This window comes from Sinocyclocheilus anshuiensis, unplaced genomic scaffold, assembly GCF_001515605.1.
Source record: "Sinocyclocheilus anshuiensis isolate Anshui unplaced genomic scaffold, SAMN03320099.WGS_v1.1 scaffold2089, whole genome shotgun sequence".
NCBI classification, from domain to species: Eukaryota; Metazoa; Chordata; class Actinopteri; order Cypriniformes; family Cyprinidae; genus Sinocyclocheilus; species Sinocyclocheilus anshuiensis.
In genome coordinates, this window is record NW_015549564.1 from 250,475 (window position 1) to 270,953 (window position 20,479).

Genomic DNA, 20,479 nt, shown 5'->3' on the forward strand with positions numbered 1-20,479 from the left:
CTTTATTTCATATATCTACAAAAACTATTTGAGAATTAACAGTTTATATTGTATTAAAAATGTTTGTTTGACCTCACCATTTTGGCGATCAGTGGTTGCTTTAGTTGCGCTCTTGACCCTTGACTCTTTAATGTTAGTTTTTCTTTGCTGATGTAACTGTTTGTAAAGCATGTTTGTTATGACAAGAAGAGCCGAGAGAAAATGTAATGAAGTGGTTTTGATAACTGTTAACAATGATGTAATCGTCATCTCATGACCTGATTCACTGATCTCAGTGTCTAATTATATGGGTCAACGCATTTTTGCATTAATTGTTAATTACTAATATGACTCTACGAGATAAGTTGACAATCTATTGTGAATTTTTTTTTAAACATTTTATTTATAAAACCTTTAGAGCTACAGCACAGTTTAGACACACACAGAGATCAAGAATTAGCACATGAATCTCAACAATGGTGACTATTAATAAAAATAAATAAAAATCATGCCGCAATGCATGCTGGGTGCCAGTACAAAACTCCCAGCATGCACTGCAGCATGAAATATTTTTTTGATTGTCACCAATGTTGAGATTCATAGGCTGACTGTTGATGTCTGTGTGTGTTTAAGGTCTGCCATAGTTCAAAGCTATTATTTGTGCATATTGTGCTTCGGAATGTTTCATAATGGTTGGTTGCGGTCGTATCAGTGGTGCAACTCAAGAGTATTAGTAATAAGCCACACACTTAATAAGAGATTAAACATTAGGTGAGATCAGTGAATCAGATTAGTTCATGATGGTCTTGACATCACAAACACCAGTTTTATCTGATCGTAGAATTTTTTTGGCTGCTCTTGCTATAAACACTGTGTTAAATAAACACAGCTAATTATAGCAATCAAAGAATAAATATTGTTAGAAAGTCAAGGTTCAAGAGCCCAACTAAAGCAAACACCGATCGCCATTATGGTGACTTCAAATGAAAGTACAACACCTAAAATCTCAATAAGAGCTTTTGTACACATATGACAGAAATAAAGTCACACTGGTTAGTAATAAGAAGCTGGTGATAGAATGTGTTTTATTTTCAGTTGATTTCATCTTTGGCTGTAAGTTGTGTTTCTCTGCTCGTTTCTTTTTCCTTCAGTGATTCTGCTTGTTAACAGGTGTTCATCACTAATGCTCAATCCTCATTTAATTATCTCATTAATTTCATCACTGCTTCAGTGTATCTTCAACACTCTGTAGTGTGGACACATATAAGTGCTCTTTAAAACTGAGGATTTTGCTGTGGGATTAAAGGGGTTAAATGTGTGAGATGAAAAAAACACTGTGAAATGTATTTTTAACAGAAATATATTGTTAATTTAATTTACGGATGCAAACGGTACAAAAAACTGTAGATTACTGGCAACCACAGCTGCCGGTATTTCACCGTAAAATCAAGAGAAAAAAAAACAGCAAAATACTGTAAATCCTAACAGTCAACTTCCTGTTGTGTTTTGTGGGTCACCATTGTGCTGGAGAGCAGAGCCTGTGTTTAAGTAAAGGACGGACAGAGAAACATTGATGTTATGCTGCTTGTTGTTTTATTTAAAGGTAGTAACTGTAGTTACTGATGCAGTGTTAATCTCTTTGATAATTTCAATTACACATAAATGTGTGTTGCTGTTATTTGCAAGAGATTTTAGTTGAATTGATGCTTTTAATGACTGCATAAGTCAGTAGGTTTTTCTTAATGGATTTAAGCAAAATAGTTCTCAATACCAATATGCTCACATTACTTAAACATTATAAATATTAGTTTATAAATAAATGCCAATTTAAGTGCGGTCGTTTTCTGCAAATAAAATGAGTTAACTCAAAGGTTTGCATATTAACATTGTATCAGTTAATGAAATATGGTTTTTCACTGTAAATTTAAACAGTTCTGTAAAACCTAAAATTTTGCTACCGTATTTTTCACGGTAAAGTTCTGGCAACCACAGCTGCCGCTATTTTACCGTAAATTTAACGGATTTTTTTTTTTACAGTGTACAATTTCCATATAATTCCCCTGGTCTACTTTCCCTAATTGTAAATATAAATTTAATCCAACTCATTTCCAACATTATATTCCTACTTATCTTCCTCAACTTTCAACTAAACTCATAATATACAGGGATAGCTGCTGATGCCTGATCACACAATGACTTAACGGTTGAAGCTAAAAGTAATGAGCAAAAATCATGTGACGATGAACAACACTGAGCCTACACTGCCAGCTATTATTTTTGTAGCATCTAATCTTGATGCTCACTCTCAGTGGCCACTTGGATCTGGTCTCTATAAAGTACTTACATTCTCGAGATATTGACCATATTTGCAAAGGCATCTTGGGGAACTGTCGTCAGGCTTGTCTCGTAGAGACTTCTAGAATTCAAAAGATCATCACAAATACATATAAACTTGTCTGATAATTACAACTTATTTATATTAACATATTAAACAATGTTGCACATGGAATTTCAAAGAACATCATTAACAATATACAATATGTTACAATATTCCTTATTAGTAATAACGCAAAAATAGACTAAAGCAATAAGCGCCAAGAAGCCGTGGTTTACAGTGAATTTATAACAGCTAAGGGGCGTTATTAGGCACGACGCGAAGCGGTTTACCCCCTTAGCTGTTATAAATTCACTGTAAACCACGGCTTCACGGGGCTTATTGCTTTTATAAAACGGTTATTCCATTTACGTAGTAAGGTTTCATAGAATAAAACAGAGCAAATAAAGTGTAATGATATTAATAAAAACATCATTCTTCAGCCAAACAATGTAGTTCCTCAGAAACAGTTGTGGTTCCAACAAAGTAGTTGCCGAGCAACACAGAAGTAAACAAAGGTATGTGTTTGTAGTGTAATTTACAACAGGTTCGAACTTGGCTCAACCAATCAAAATCAAGGACCGGAACTATCCGTTTTATAATATTCAACAAGTTCAATTTTGTTTCAAAGTTGCAAAATAAACCATTAATTGTCATGTATTAAGAATTGTATGTCAGATTAGGGACTGACAGATATCTTGAGAATTAAGGGCTATTCATACTATTCCCCACATCACAAATCTAATTCCCGTATAGATTTTTTTCTCTGACATATAATTGTATAACACCAAATCATTAACCCAGTTATGCCGGCAATTACAATTTTTGACCATGCCCCCACAGCATTACTTTTCTTGTAGAGCACCACTTAGATGCCAATTTAATATTTCATTGCTCAATGACATATGACACATTTTCCTAAAAAAATGTTTAAAAGGAATGGACATTCTTTGTTAGAGTAATATCACTGAAGGGATATCTGCATCGGTGGGAAATGGCAAGATCTGTTATAAGGGGGAAAAAATCATTTCATTTTGTTCATATAAAAAGAAAAAAAGCAGTCAGCAATTGAGAAAAAAAAGGTTACAGGAAAAGGTGAAGAGACTGGGCCATCTGGACTCTCAAGGGCCTACAGATTTAATCATTAATAAACTCCACAGAACTAAAGAAGAACTGAGTAATTTAATGAACCAAAAAAACGGAGCGAATACCTCTTAAACTCAGACAACAAATCAAATTTGGAGGAAAAAAAAAAAGGCAAATACAGTACTTGGCAATCCAACTATAGCAGCAGAAACAGAAAAAAAATTTAATCTTTACATCTAATATGGACTCAGAATCATCCTAAAATAAATGATTTAGGTCATATTACTCAAAACTCAATACTACAAACCAGAATGCATTATTGGAAGTAGTCAAATCTTTTTTTGATGGGTGTCTCCTTACCGCAAGTATTGCAAATGCAATCAGAAAAATGTGAAAAATCTTTATCCAGACAGGAAGTTATCAAATTACTTAATCAAACACCAAATAACAAGATCACTTGGTCTCCCAGACAATTTTGGACATTGCTTTTGTCCCTATTCTTCAAATTTATTTGTGAAATTTATGAAACAGGAACTATACCTTATATGAATACCACCTACATTTGTCTCAAACCAAAACCAAAAAAAAAAAAGTTTCTTAAAAATTGCTTACACTCTAAAAGTTGTACTTGAGGCACACTCAGTGAAACAATTCACTCATATACTGAAACTTCAAAGACTGCAAAACTGCAAGCACATGATCTTTTTTACACTCAGTTTGCAATTGAAAAATCATACTTTTGCAAATCGCTAAACACAGTTCTTTACATTAGACACGATATTCAAAAGTATTTTGTTAAATTTTGAAAACACTGCTATTTTACATTTTTTTTTAAACTGCTTGCACACTAAAAGTTGAACTAGAGGGACACTGTCACAAAACTGCACTGGGACACAAAGACTGAGGATCTTATGGAGAGGCTCTGCCACTAAATACACTGGGTTCGTGACCATGGCCGACCAAGCTGACACACCCACCGACTGCGTAATCGCCACGGACCAATGGTAGCTCAAAAGGTGTTTAGGAGACAAAACGAACTTCGTTTCGGCCTGATTTTGTTCGAAATGACGTCATTTCAGTTCGTTCTTCGATTTTGTTTGAAGTATATTGGGGCCTTTAATGAGTCCTCGTTGGCTCAGTCTGGTTGATGGGTTTGTGAGGAGAGTGCTGTACTTTGAAAGTTAATCAATACATTACATTTAAATAACCAAAATGTATTTGTCACTACTTATTCTTGTGTGTGTGTGTGTGTGTGTGTGTGTGTGCGTGTTTTTGTGACAAATGAGGACATCAATTTGTATAATGACAAAGGTATGACATAGGTATTACAAGGAGAAGGTGACTTTTCAGGACATTACCCCATGTCCCCACTTTTCAAAACGCTTATAAATCACACAGAATGGAGTGTATTGAAAATCTGAAATAGCACAAAGTTTCCTGTGAGGGGTAGGTTTAGGGGTAGGGTTGGCGAAGGGCAATAGAATATACGGTCTGTACAGTATAAAAACCATTACGCCTATGGGATGTCCCCACTTTTCACAAAAACAAACCTGAGTGTGTGTGTGTGTGTGTGTGTGTGTCTTTTTGTCTTAAAATTTTTGCACTTTTGGTGTTTTTTTTAGGTAATTTGGTGTTGGTATTTGGGGTTAGGGTGGGATTAGGGGAGAGGGGATTAGGGTTGGTGTTGGTGTTTGGTGAAGGTTTGTGTTTAGAGCAATGGCAACAGCCAAAAAAGAACGACTTCCCGTTTGGGAATATTTTGAGCTTATAGTTTCCAATGTATGTATGCTTTAAAAAAAATAATAAAAAAATCAGTTTTTGCCATGTCTTTGCTTTAACTTATTTTATTCTTGTATGTAATTTCTTAATTTCATATAACTTTATTCAGAAGGTGAGATGCTTGGTGTGTGACAAGGAGCTTGTGTATAGAATAAGCACACCATGCTAAGCCATTTCAGAGCTTTGCCCCAGAACAATCCTACAAGCACACAAAGTAGGACCGTTGCTTCATGATTTTTGAATAAAAATAATTTAAATCTTTATCACCTTTCTGTCATTCATACAGTTACACAAGCACTATCATTGCCAAGTGTCATAAGCACATTTAATAACAGATGATCCTATCACACAATGTCCTTATTCACTATGTGTGTGTAGAGAGAGAGAGTACATTAGATCATATTGAATCATATAAGCTCATATTATATTTTATTGTCACACTTTAATGGGTAAATTAATTTATTTAATAGACAAATTAAACACAAACGTGTAAGGCTTTTATTTGTACACATAACATTGAAACTATGGAGTGTGTGGTGGTTGCTTCATCTGACTGCTTCTTCCACAGGCTTCTGGCTGCAATATTTTAAATAAGCACCAGATGGCGCTGTTCTCGACACTCTTGAAGCTTTGAATCTTTTCCCGGAAAAGTCAGGGGAAAGCTTTAGTGCTTCAGAGTGTTATTCCTGCTTCCTGTCAGCCGTGCTGCTGGTTTGTGATTGTAGCTCTGTGTAGCTTCGCTTTTCTGTAGAATCTCTATCTTACTATCACTCTCTGTTATTTAAAGTGATAAAATATAACTTAATTCTCACCATATTTCTGATATTATCTATCAACCTAATCTGATTAATTTGATCGTTCGCCTTTATTCTAAAACTGCGAGTGCAGTGCGTTAGCATTCGTTAGCCGGTTAGCTTGTCATTAGCGTTTCCATTCGCGCCTATTGCTGTTTTCTTTTTTTTTTCCTTCTTTTTTTCTCTCTCTCTTGCTCTGTTTCTTTACTCTCTCGCTCCGTTTTTTCACAAGTTCATCAAACAACTGTGGTAAGTAAGAATCATTAATCAATCACGGTGAGTAATGGCTTCTTCTCCTGCTATTGTTGTTTGCTCCGCTTGCCACATGTATAGTTTATCTCTCTCTGTCGGCGACAAGGGATTCACATGTGATAAATGCAGGGAAATAGTTAGGCAGACAGAGAATATTTCAGAATTAGAGACACGCATCCAAACTTTAATTGAGGACAGTAAGAATGTGAGGGCTCTAGATACGGCTTTGGATGCAACTATCTCAGGGAGTCCTGTACATTGTTCGGTTCCGGTTACAATGTCTCTGCAGCAGGGCGACTGGGTGACTGTGAGGCAGCATAGTCGCGGGTCAAAACACCGCTCTACCGTTCCGATCAAAACATTAAACTGGTTCTCCCCACTCAGTGACGCACCCACTGAGAAACCTGATCAAAGTGCTCTAGTTATTGGCGATTCTATTGTACGGAACGTGAAGCTAGAGACACCAGCCACTAGGGCTGGGTATCGAGTTTGATACTTTTTAGGCACTGACCGAATTGCCTCGATACCATCGAGTATCGAAAATGTCTCATCGTTCGGTACCAAATTTCGATACCTAAGGGGTTAATCTCATCAGCGTTAGTGAGCCAATAAAGGCTATACTTCACTTTCCGCATTCTGTTCCGTCTCATGCTCAGTACGGACGAGCTCGAAGTATACTTTGGCCTTAAGCCTGCAGCACTAGCCGTTGTGTTCGACTAGAAGAGGTGCGGCACAGATCGATCAGCGTTTGACATCCACGAGAGCGATTCGAAAGTGCATGGAGCAGTCTGCTCTCTTTAGCTCTCATGGTACTTTAATACACCGATCGGTCTGCACAGTCGGTCCGCGTCAAGTCGAACACACCTGGCTAAACCGACCGTCTGCTAGCCGCCTCACGTCACAGAAATCAGTTAATTCTCAGCACATAGAGACTCTTTCACCTAGATATCACACTATAGAGACTGTGTCTGTTCCCCGAACTAGAAAATACAAAAAACGTCCAAACCAATTTAAGAGTAACAATTTAATTGATGTTCAACAAATAAAAAACAGATGTAACACGGATAAACAAATGATAAAGCTTGGCTTATTTAATATCAGGTCCCTTTCTACGAAAGCACTTTTTGTAAATGATATGATCACTGATCATAACCTAGATGTGCTCTGTTTGACAGAAACCTGGCTAAAACCTGATGATTACATTATTTTAAACGAGTCTACCCCCCAAGATTACTGTTATAAATATGAGCCACGTCCAAAAGGTAGAGGTAGGGAGGTGTTGCTTCAATTTATAACAATGTTTTCAGTATTTCTTGGAGGGCGGGCTTCAAGTATAACTCGTTTGAAGTAATGGTGCTTCATATAACATTATCCAGAGAAACGCGTTAATGATAAATCCCCTGTGATGCTTGTACTGGCTACGGTATACAGGCCATCAGGGCACCATACAGACTTTATTAAAGAATGTGCTGATTTTATATCCGAGTTAGTGCTGGCTGCAGATAAAGTCGCTGGATTCAATGATGAACTGTCTTTAACTGAAAATTTAGTGTTTACTATTGTCATTTTGCATTAATGACACACTATTTTCCTAATTAATGCTGTCCAGTTGCTTTGACACAATCTGTATGTAACAAAGTTCTTTGATCGGGAAGGAGGCGGGAACCGGCAAATATTCAAACGTAATTTTAATAATAAAATAAACACAAAACTTAAAATAGCGCGACAGCCCCTCACGGACGACTGACGTGCACAAACAAAAACCAAAACAACATAAATCCAGGCCTGATCCTCTCTCGTCCTGCACTGTTGTCACTCCTCCTTTTATCCTTCCGGAGCTCCTCCATGGGACTCGAGACCGGTGAGTGGCGCAGGTGTCGTGCATTATCACTTACTCCACCGGCCTCGCTCCGTTCCCACGGCTCTCGGCCCCGCCCTGCTCGTCACACTGTATTGTTAAAAGCGCTATATAAATAAAGGTGACTAGACTTGACTTGGTTGCAGCTTCAAAACACTAAAATTGGTGCAGTCGAAGCAGGCGTGTATATCCCGCTTTTAACAGTCCTTAATACAGGTTTAGCTGATTTCAGTTTCTGCCTGTAGGTTGGTATGAGATGATCTAGACAGTGATCATAGATCCTCAAAGCAGCCCGTGGGACAGAGTGATATACATCCTTTATTGTTGTGTAACAGTGATCCAATATATTACTGTCTATGGTGGGACATGTAACATGCTGTCTGTATTTGGGCAGTTCACAGGAAAGATTTGCTTTGTTAAAATCTCCAAGAATTATTAAAATTGAGTCTGGGTAACTTTGCTCCATTTCAGTTATTTGTTCAGCCAGCTTTTGCAGCGCCTCACTCACACACATGTCTGGAGGAACGTACACATCCACGAGCATGAAAGAGGAAAACTACCATGGTGAGTAGAAAGGTTTACAGTTTATGAAGAGTGCTTCTAAATTAGGACAGCATATCTTTTTCAGTGTTGTTACATCTGAAAATCAACTTTCGTTGATTAAAAATCACAATCCACCACCTCTTATTTTACCCATTAACTCCACGATGCGATCCTCTCTGAACAGCTGGAAGCCTGGCAGATGATGCATGTTGTCTGGAATGGCTTCACTCATCCAGGTTTCAGGGAAGCATAATGCAGCAGAGTTTGAAAAGTCCTTGTTGATGCGGGTGAGGAGAAGAGGAGAATCGGTTTTGTTAAGAAGGGAACGGACATTCACAAGATGAAAGCTTGGGAGCGCAGTTCGAAAGCCGCTCTCGCGGAGCTTAACCAGTATGCCAGCGCACTTCCCTCTTCTGCATCTGTATGTGCATTTGAACAGCACCACTGCACCTCCAACTAGAATGTCCGACAAAACATCTGAATAATCAAAAACCAGAAAAATATTGTCTGGGATGTGTTGCTTATTGTTAAGAAGTTTGTCTCTGGTAAAACTTACAGAAGAATGAGTAAACACAGAGTAAACAAATAAATAGCAGCAGAAGAATTGCGGAGCTCAGCGCTGTGGCTGCCATTTGCCGAATATATTCAAAATGAACAGTTCTTGTTTTATTTGGGAAATGTCTCGGGTTACGCATGTAACCATGGTTCCCTGACAGGGAACGAGACGCTGCGTACTCTAGCAGACACAGTGGGGACTGCTGCCAGCAGGACCAGTGTCTGAACCTCGTATGAAACAACTCCAATCCAATTGGCCCACGTAGCCTGTGATGTCACAGGCGGGTGCCCGGAAGTACAAGAGGGCACCTGCAGAACACGTCACTAACTTAGTTGTCTGAAGGAAACAGGCAGGCCGAAGGCATGGCGAGGGGACTCAGCATCTCGTTCCCTCTCGGTGAACCATGGTTACATGTGTAACCCGAGACGTACCCCTTCTACGGAACTCGCACTGTGTCCTCTTAGTGGACACTATGGGTGGACAGGCATGCCAGGGCACCTGTTGAGAGAGCACCAAGGAAGTGACAGACATGCACCTAACCTTTCTTCAGAAAGGGGCCAAGCCCCTGATGCCCTGGGCCGCTCACATAGCTTGGCAGAAATGTGGAACCCAGTTTCAGATGAAAGAGGGACATCCACACCAAGTTCAAGACAGCTACCCTCAGATGTTATGTTATGTGAGCAATGCCTTAGCCTGGGGGTGGGGGTTAGCACAGTCTAGGGGCTCCAGGGGACCACTACATAAACACCCCAGTAAGGGTCACCAAGCTAGGAAACAGCTATTCTTCAAAGGTCCCAACTGAAGATTGCCAAGACAGTGGGTCTCTGGTCTATCTACATAAAACAGGGGAGACCGCACAGTCTAGGCAAGGCAAGGAGACCACTACTTAAATACCCTAATAAGGGGAGTAGCTGCCGAGCTGGATCACAGCTCTCCGCAAATAGCAGTTTCCTCAGGCAAGGCTGAAGTTTGCCCAGACCATAGATATGGGTTATCTACTTAAGGACTCAGCGCCTACTGGGGAGGAACCCAACCTAGTCATAGAAGCCAGGCTGGAACACAGCTGCCCTCAGACCGCTATAGTCCAGAGCAGAGTAAGTTTGAGCTGGAGCATAACTATCCACAGACAGCTACATTCTGAGCAGGGGGCTGTCCAAACAATCTACTCAGCCCAAACTTAAAATGCGGGATTCAGAGGGACCGCCCACTTAAAAACACCCCAAGACCTGGGGAGGCAGCCCACTCCTAAACCCATCCGGCTTAACACATAGAAGTCCCCAAAATCAAGCTAGCAATGGGCCATCCACTTGAAAAACCCTAACAAAGGGGGGAAAGCCCAAACTTAGCATGTGGGATTCAGGGGGACCGCCTGTTTGGAAGATACCCTGAAATCAGGGGAGGCTGCCAAACCTTACTACCCAGGCTGAGAATGTTCTGGAGGGGAAGCGAGGTATCATCTTCTGCACTCGACTCGACGAAAGGGGGAGGAGCAGGAGAGTACTGGCCACTAGTCCTGTCTATGATCCTCAGATCATGATTGGCCAGACCCCTCAGAGGACCTAAACTGGCTAGGAATGAACCTCCTGAAAGTCACCGATTGCACCCATGCCTTCCTGAGTTCATAGACTACTGCCTCAACGGATATGTCAAAGGAGCCTGGAAGGCCAAACTAACTAGAGATGCAACATCATGAGCATGATGGCCACCAACACTCTTAAGCATTTGTAGCAGCAAACTGAGTGAGGAGCGGCACAACAGCTGTTTCAGGGGACATCCCCAAACCAAAAACACCCTGGTGCTCACGCTTCATCGTCATAACCTCAAAGGAACGGCTTCCAGATGCTCCAAACAACAGAAGCTCAAGTCCAGGAGGGAGGTGGAGTGGAGGCGGATTAAGGAGAGGGATGACGGCCTATGCCCATGTAGTGGAAGTGGGTCTGCAAACCACAGGGGCTTTGTTGGAGCATGAGTCCACCAGGAAGACCGCCAGGGCCGTACAGGCGGAGCTGAAGACCACCACGCCAGGGTGGAGCAGGCAGAGCTGAAGACCACTGGGTGGATCCAAAGACAACCACAGTGGAGCAGATGGGACTGAAGATCCCCACGGCAGAGCAGAAGACCACCACATCAGAGCAGATGGAGCTAGAAACCCCCACGGCAGTGCAGATGGCGCTGGAGACCACCACGTCGGTGCAGGAATTTGTAACCACCACAGCTGAGCAGAAGCCCACTGTGGTGGAACAGAGAAAAAAGAGAGCACAGAGAGGTTAGTAACAGCCTCTGTGGCCGTGACAGGACCAGCAGAGAGTTTGGGAATGACCTCTGTTGTCGTTACATGACAGGCAGACAGTTCAAAGATGTGACAGGACAGGCAGGGTATTCAGAGACAGCCTCCATGGCTGTGACTGGACAGGTAAAGGATTCAGAGACGACATCCACGGTCGTGACACGGTACAGTTCAGAGGACTCCATGGCCGTGACAGGATGGGCAATGGGTTCAGGGATGGCCTCCTTGGCAGTAACAGGACAGACAGAGGGTTCAGAGATGGAGTGGCTTCCATGACGGCTGAAGACTCTTTTGTGGTGTCCATGTCGTGACGAGACTCAGGAGTGGTGGCGACCACGGCAGTGCCACGCAACTCCTCCGTGACTCCCACAGTAAAAGCAGAGGGGCTCACTTGCAATGTCAGATCAATAAATTGTTCTAAAGTACAACAAGGATAATGTAATTGCATGAGCGAATGAAGTGGCTCAGATAGCCCCCCTTGAAAAAACATAATGAGGCATACCTAGTCAAAAAATGTTAAATGAGCCAGTCCAATAAAGTCCTCAACATAGTCCTCAACAGGTTGATCTCCTTGACAGAGACGCATTGACTGTCCAGCTGGATTCATTTTTGTGGTGAGTTGTTCTGTTATGGTGCAGGAGCATGCACACTTTAATAACTGGTAAAACACAGATACTCCAGAATGCACCTCTATATACACAGGGAAGACAGGATAGTAGTTACAGGTGTGTCTAATCATGATAACCATAGAAACTAACAAGACAAGGAAAGACACCCTGCGTCCCAATGTTCATACTATCTAGGGTTGTGCCGATAGACGATCGTCAGAGATATCGCCTGTTGCCTATGACGATAGCAAGACGATTATTATTATTATCCATCAAAAATAGACTAGGCGCTAATCTTTAGCGAAGCAGCGCAGAGAGCCGCTTCTGGGATGCTTCAGAAATGTGCGCGGCTGGTATAAACACAGGCATTGACCGGAGTGGACGCGATCAGCTCCGGTGGACGTGTCAGAGCTGCGCGCAGCAGACAAGCGCAGTGTAAATAAGGGGTAAGAGATTTATTCATCATGCAGTGTAGATAGCTTCACTGATTATGACAGGAGTGTTTTTAAAGTGCATAATACTCAGGCTAGACTCAGTTATGATGTTCTTTAATGTAATGTTCTTTGCTCATTTTCTGTAGCTGCTTTTTGAACTGTAAGCATTATAATTTGTAACTTACAATGTTTCTATAAAATTGTTATCATGTTAAATACAAATTCAATCATATTAAAAACATTAGGCTGCTTTTAGCCATATACTGGAGTTGGTTCACTTTCCGGCAATGAGACTAGGTAAATAAATAAATTAGCACGATAATATCGTGTATCGGCGATCTCACAGGCTGACAATAAGACGACATGAAAGATGAGCATATCGCCCAACACTAATACTATCCATCCTAAATAGTATGTGAGATTAGAATAAGTGTATCCCAAAGCATAGTAATGTTGAAAAGACTATGCCAGAAGTCCCTGGATGGTCTGCTATTTCAGGTAGATTTTTAAAGTGTCAGTGCACACTCTAATGGCTAATATTGCCCACAATCCATTGTGCTTTGGCAAAGGATTCGGTTAAGTACAAACACAAATAAAAAGCATTATTAAAAAAACAACAAACATGGCGGATGTGTGTGACTGATGGTTAAGTAGAGAGTAAAGCTGTGCAATTAATCGAAATACAGTTTTGATTTCCACCACAACTGAAAATGCAATAATCAAGATAAAACGATTATTGCGGCCCATTCCACCCCCTTCCCAGCGGTGCACTTTCTCTCCTCCATAAAAGCCCAATTTCACTTGAAAATCAGTAAAATCATGTAACGTGACTTTTGCAAAATGGGACATGCTTAATTTATTCAAGTTGATTAGATTTATTCATGTTTTTAAAAGCACGAAAGAGAACTTGTGCTGTTATTTCTGTGCATGCGCTCAGAGACGGAACAGAACACGGACAAGTAAAGTGAACGTTTAGCTTATGGTGCGTGTCTAAACGGTCAAATACACACAAAAATGTGTCAAAATGCGGCGCTTGGTGACAAATCACATAAGCGCTCTTCGGTTATGTCTTAAGTGAACTTAAAAAGTTGAGAATTAAAATAAGTGCATAATAGTAAATTGGATCTGTGCGGCTCTTAAAGTGACAACAGGCTATTCCAAGAGGTTTAGATAAAGTGGTTTGAGTTACTAATAAGCAACATTTAACCTGGTAAAAAATATTTATTTTATGTTATATTTCATGTGCAACAACAATGTGAAATTTTATAAACATCCGTTTGGCCATTAACTTTTAAATGCATCATGCAAAAAATATGAGCAGAGTTCTCCACATAAAGACCTACGGCTGGCAGATCAACAGGCTGCTTCTTTTCTCTCCAATATGATAGGAAGTTAAATTAGATGAAATATGGAGGATGTTGTTAACTGTGACAAGATGATTGAAAGGCCAGTTTACAATGATGGTGCATGTAACTATGCGACAGAGCGAAAACAGTACACCAAAAGAGTACATACTTTAAGGGCATAGTATAAGTAGGCACATTGGGATGCACAACAGAATCCAAACACAGGAAGGAAGCATTGAACCGAAGGAAACTAAGAATAAATTAACATAAAAGTTCTACAAAACACAAGACACAGAACCGGGATCAAGGCAACTTTGTAAATGTATACCGAATATGCATACAAGTCAAGTCACCTTTATTTCTATAAAGTTTTATACAATACAGGTTTCAAAGCAGTAGTAATACATCTTAAATCACATACCAGCTAAACTAAAACTATTTCTAATACCAACAGCATCTGTCTTAACTATCACCCTTACTCTTTACACTCTTCTTTGAACCCCTTGCAGCTGCAATACGAAAATCACACAATATTTCTGGAATCCAAGCGAAACACCACAAACCCTTCTTCATCACTTCTGTCAATCCACAATCTGATTAATGATTTTGGCAGAGTGTCAGGATATTCAGTTATCTGCAAGATTCTGCTTATGAAATTAAACCGGGATGCTGAGCTAGAGCCTTGCCCATTTAAAAGCATAACCAAAACAATAAAATATTTTAGAATTAATGTCACCCAGTTTCAAAGATCGGTTTAAACCCAACCATGTCCCACTTCAACAAGATACACAAAACAGATTGAAAAGATGGAACAATTTGCCCGTATCTGTAATTAAATTTTTTTATCATTGGTAAAATGAACACACTCCCAAATATCAATGATCTTTTCTCTATGATTCCTGTCACTTCACAAATTGTACAATATCTAAGTTGTAATGGGATTAAAAAATAAATAAAATAAAAACACTCCAAAAGCCTAAACAGTTTGGAGGACTTGGAGCACCTCATTTCTATCGCTATTTCTAATCTATAAATCCCTGCATCACAAAACAGAAGAATGCAACACAGGTAATCTCCAAACAACAGAATTATTGCAGGTTTTGGCAAACAGGCGATGACAGCAGGTAAGTAACTGATAAATAGGTAAATGCAGAAGCAATATCTGTTGCAGGTATTGGATCAATGGTGTTGGTGAGCAGGATACTGAAGCAGGAGCCAGTCAACTGAAGAAGGTTGGAGAGAATCGCTCAGGTAAGTTCAAACAGTTAAGTAATCCTTCTATAAACAAGACCAGACAATCACTGGATTTGAGATGTGTGCTTTTATGCAGAGCTGATAATGAGTAAGATTGATGACAGGTGAGGGTGATTGCAGAGTGAGTGCAGTTGAGAAGAAGGAAGGATGATGGGAATTGTAGTGCCCATAACGGTAATTTACTGGTAATTTACCAGTAAAGACCGTATGTGTGAAAGGGGCAAATGTCCACAGCTGTTTATGAGCACTATTTATTTATTGCTCATAAGCTAAGCTTTTAAAAACTCACAGTGTACACAGGAGCCTTTGGGATCCTGGACACCAACATTTCAGAGAATATGAATCAGAGTCAGAACAATTAAGATTTTGGTATGGATATAAATGTTAGGATCATGCAGGTTTGGTATAACAGCACACAGCGAGTATATATTAGCATGGTATGTTGTTTGCTTTTGGGATCTGCTCTTGAAATCGGAAAAGGTGACATGTTAAGTCAGATTTAACAAGTGGACAGTAAATTCTTTAAAACTATGAAATAACACAATGGAGATATAGTGACCAAAAAATCCTAAATTTAATATTATTAATACCTGAACCCCTATTTATTTACTGAAAATATCTTCTTGACTATTGTATGGTTTCAGAAGACTTAGTGCACAAGTCATATACTAATTTTATGCCACTGGAGCTTAACAGAGTCCATCCAGCTACAGTACACTTTCATTGCATGTAAAAGAGCACATTGGAGATAGCAGTGTTCCACAGACATGTGGTTGTGAAACAGCATGAGAGTATGATAATCAGTTTTATTTTAGGTGAACTAGTCCTTTAAAGCCATATAGAGATTTTCATTAAGCATATAATTATCGTTACGAAGACGGATTTGTATAGGTCACAAATTGGGAATAGAGTAAAGGTTAGAATTAAGTTTGGCATAACCTAAGGACATTCCTGGTTAAACATAAAATTCTAAAAGTACAGTATATAGTCATAAAGTAGATATTGGAAACGTATTAGATGAAGAGACCAAAACCGAAGGATGTAAGTCTGAAAGACCTCCATTATAAAAAAAAAGAGACTGGATAGTGCTTTACAGAGGTCTTGAGGCAATTAAAGTGTTTATGTTTAAAGTGTGGTTACTGCCTGTTTTCTCCTTGAGTGAATGGAGCAGTTCTTTGAAGTGGAAAGTCTAAACTAAATCATGTGGATTTAATCGTGGCCAAATCAAACAAATATCTCACCTGTTTTTGCTATAGAAAGGAAAATGTTGCCTCTATAACTTGTTTACACAGACTACAGCTACAACTCTAAATGGCAAAGAAAACATAATTAATAATGTTGTCAAGTTATTGTTGTTTATAAAAGCATATAAATATACTTCACTATGGTCCAATTTTCACTTGTCAGAAAAGGCCACTGATGGGTGTTTAAACAATGGGCTAATTCACAGCCCAAAGCTGGAACAGGCAGACAGACACAAAGGAGAAAAGACCACCCTGACAAATTAAACAAACTCTGTGACAGTGAACAGACCGTTACTTTACACCGCACTCCTGGTTGGCTCACCTCAACCTCAATCCAAATAATTGCACCACATTACAGTGGACACACATGTGCCAACCTCAGTCTTTAAGAAAAGCACTTGCTCAATTTGTCTTTCAAGGTGCAAAACCATGAAAGCAAACTAGGGAAATTAGTTGGTTTGGAGGAAGGTATACCAACACAACTGATGAAGGTGTTATAAGAAGGTTAGAAGAAGGTTCTATAGAAGAAGGTGTTATAAGAAGGTTACAGTCACCAAAAAAAAAAAAAAGGAATTAAAAGATGTTCAAGACTTTAGTGCCATTAGTGGTACCATGCGCATTCTTATCAAACGTCATATCAATGTATCCTGTATCATGGAACACCAAAAAAAAAAATAAATCCTGTTTTGAACCACAACATTACAGGTTTATGTTCTCATCTGATAGTCTCAGTTCAGTCATAGCAATAATATTTTTGTATAATTGTCTTTTATGCCCCAGCTATGCAAGTCATGACAGTGGCAAAGGAACCAAAACTCCATCAGGAGTTACTGGTCCCATCTGGTCTACTTTTGGCTGCAGTGTATTCAAAGTTATATTTGTCTGTCCACCTCCTTTCAAGCGAGCACTCTGAGGAGGAAGGAATGTTGCGCTCCAAATTTGGGTGGCAGCCTCAATTGGCGCACTGATTTGGCGGTAATTTCATGTGATGGTGCCTGACGAGGCTAGATGGAGGAATGTTCTTGGATGGCTAAACAAACTGACGGAGTGTGTGGATTAGAGTATGGCATGAGGCACTAACAGAACGGAAGAGGTCATCAATGTCCTCCTAACCTGTGAATGTGAATGTTGACCTTTTAAAAAATCAGACCTCTGCAATAATTTTCTACCATGTAAAGATAAAGCTCAGTACATTATGGAGTGAGAGAGATACTATGTGTAATTTTACACACATTTTTTTTCACTGTATGTACATATGCTCAAATAAATGAGTAAAAATGTCTGATCTAAGGGTATTATCAAAAGGCTTATTTCATTATGTATAAGAATGTTAAAAACCCCAAAATTATCATCACTTAGTTTTAATTCAACATTGAAGACAACACTGCTGTTTAGTAAATAACAATTCTTTGTACAGCAATATATAGAAAAGCCATTTTTTTCTATTAAATTCAATTAAAATATTTTTTTTTCTTATATAATAATAAATAAGGATAATTTTCTACCATGTAAAGATAAAGTTCAGTACATTATGGAGTGAGAGAGATACTATGTGTAATTTTACACACATTTTTTTTTCACTTTATGTATATATGCTCAAATAAATTAGTAAAAATGTCTGATCTAAGGGTATTATCAAAAGGCTTATTTCATTATGTCTAAGAATGTTAAAAACCCAAAAATTATCATCACGTAGTTTTAATTCAACATTGAAGACAACACTGCTGTTTAGTAATCAACAATTCTTTGTACAGCAATATATAGAAAAGACATTTTTTTCTATTAAATTAAATTTAAATCTTTTTTTTTCTTATATAATAATAAATAAAATAGGATTCCATGTATAGCCTTTAGGGTTTGGTTGGCCAAAATCCTAATTAATATCCATGACTGAAGGTCTTGTCTGAATGTGCTGTACTATATGTTAATGATAGAAGATTATATTGCTATTAAACAGTATGTTTTTACAACATGATACACAAAACGCATGGGATAATTTTAGAACCTTTAGATATTAATAGATAATAATAATACATGTTTCAGTATTATTAGTACAACTAAGTCACTATGAGTGTTCTAACTGAATGCAAAAGTCTCAAGTCTCAAGATGTAATATCTATTAAGTGAAAAAACAAACAAACAAAACGAAACAAAACAAAAAATAAATAAAAAGAGCTTGTGGCCACTTGGGCAGGATGGTGCCGATTTACTGAGCTGAGGATAAGAGATTTGGATTTACCTCTGGTATCTCAAACTCAACCTCTCAAGACCTCCTTTGCTAATCTCAGTGTAGACTAATTGCAAAACAACGATGCACTTCAGCATCCCCTAGGAGCATTTAAATAGAGCAGAAAGCAAAAGTCTATCTATCTATCTATCTATCTATCTATAGGCCTACATACATAAAGTGTCATGGGATTTCTATTTTAATGTTAACCTAACACGTGTGCATCACAGGCCTAAGTGTAGTGTTACATTGTTATAATTGCAATAATTGTTATAATTTCTATAATTGTTTATGTTCGTTATATACGTAAACTGTATCAATTAATAAATCGTTCACTATTGTTTTCGGTTAAATTGAAATAACACTTCTCGTATTAGATTTGTGAATATTATTCAGATAATTCTCTAAACAGCCAAAATAGAGGCATAACGCAAACACACACACACAAGAAAGAAAGAAAGAACGAAAGAAAGAAAGAAAAAAAACAAATAAAATTAAATAAATAATAAAAGAATGAATACTTACAAGAATTCTGTCATTGGGGGAAACGAAGGAATAACATCTATGCCCATGCATGAAACAGCGAAGGCTTTCCATTGGGAACACTCGCAGTTATGAGGACATGAATTCGTATATCCGATCACAAACACAAGTGACAGTATCAACATCAACATCATATTTGTCGCCATGATATAAAGATTAAATTTATTTTCTTCCGCTGGAAAACTGCTGTCTCTTCACTCGGTTTTAGACCATTAAATAGTGACACAAACATTGACGAACACTAAAAGCTCAAACTTGCTTGAGTGTGAGAGTCCGTGAGAGTGAGAGAGGCCGTGAGGGAGGCGGACGGCTGATGCGCCCTTGCGGTTTCTATGGGAATTGAATAGTTGTAAGCAACATCTCTCAGTTGGCCGCATATTCACAGATTTGAATTTCCCGGATCAATAACTCGTGAGCTAAACGCTGTTACTACACAAATAACACCTCTTTTCAATCGTAGTACCGTAGACAAGCAACTACAACCTAACTTTCCTCTAAACCAGCTTTCCTCCGCAGTGGAAAAAAAAAATACATTGATCTCTATGCGCAGGCGGTTGAGAGACAGATTCGAAGGGACCGTCTGCAAAGCGCAAAACCCGAAAAGCACTACAAAAACAGCCAATAACTTCACTGTAACACACTGTACTGTCACCAAATTCAGTTCACACATCACTGCTGTCCTGATAGTTATACTACAACACTTATTTTGGAAAAATATATTTTTGCATAATTATGATGAATTTTTATTATGAAAAATATTCAATAACGACTATTATGAAAAATATATTCAATAACTTAACTGTAATACACTCTACTGTCACCAAATTCAGTTCACACATCATTGCCGTCCTGATAGTTATACTGCAACACTTATTTTGGAAAAAAATGTATTTTTGTATAATTTTTATGATTTATTTATTATGAAAAATATATTCAATAACTTCACTGTAATACACTGTACTGTCACCAAATTCAGTTTTTTTTTTTTTTTTTTTTTTTTTTTAAAATTAACCCCATGAACATAAACATTTAACATAAATGAAACAAACAAATGCTATTAGGAATAGGAATTAAAAAATTAGGAATAATATATATATATATATATATAAACCATTAAACATGAACATACACATTTAACATAAATGAAACAACTCCTTGCCAGAATGTTGCAGCAGAGTACCGACTTGGAAACACTCTAAATATCGTTCACCTGGAAACAGGACATCTCTTCCTCCCTTGAAATTTAAATTCACACTGATATGATTAGCCAAAAATATTTTATCAAACTAAAATCTAAATATTTTATATAACAACA

At 38.5% G+C, this 20,479-nt stretch overlaps 1 protein-coding gene across 1 annotated transcript in view; it reads right to left on the reverse strand.

Annotated features, from left to right (window-relative positions):
- Positions 1 to 19,376, reverse strand: part of LOC107657214 (thyrotropin receptor-like) — a 32,701-nt gene extending 13,325 nt beyond the window's left edge. The window contains exons 1-2 of the mRNA XM_016445238.1: positions 19,147 to 19,376; positions 2,324 to 2,395 (exon numbers count right to left, since the gene is read on the reverse strand). Coding sequence (XP_016300724.1) covers positions 2,324 to 2,395; positions 19,147 to 19,310 — 236 coding nt within the window. The 5' untranslated portion in view covers positions 19,311 to 19,376. The remainder of the gene's footprint in view (positions 1 to 2,323; positions 2,396 to 19,146) is intronic.
- Positions 19,377 to 20,479: the final 1,103 nt, after the last annotated feature.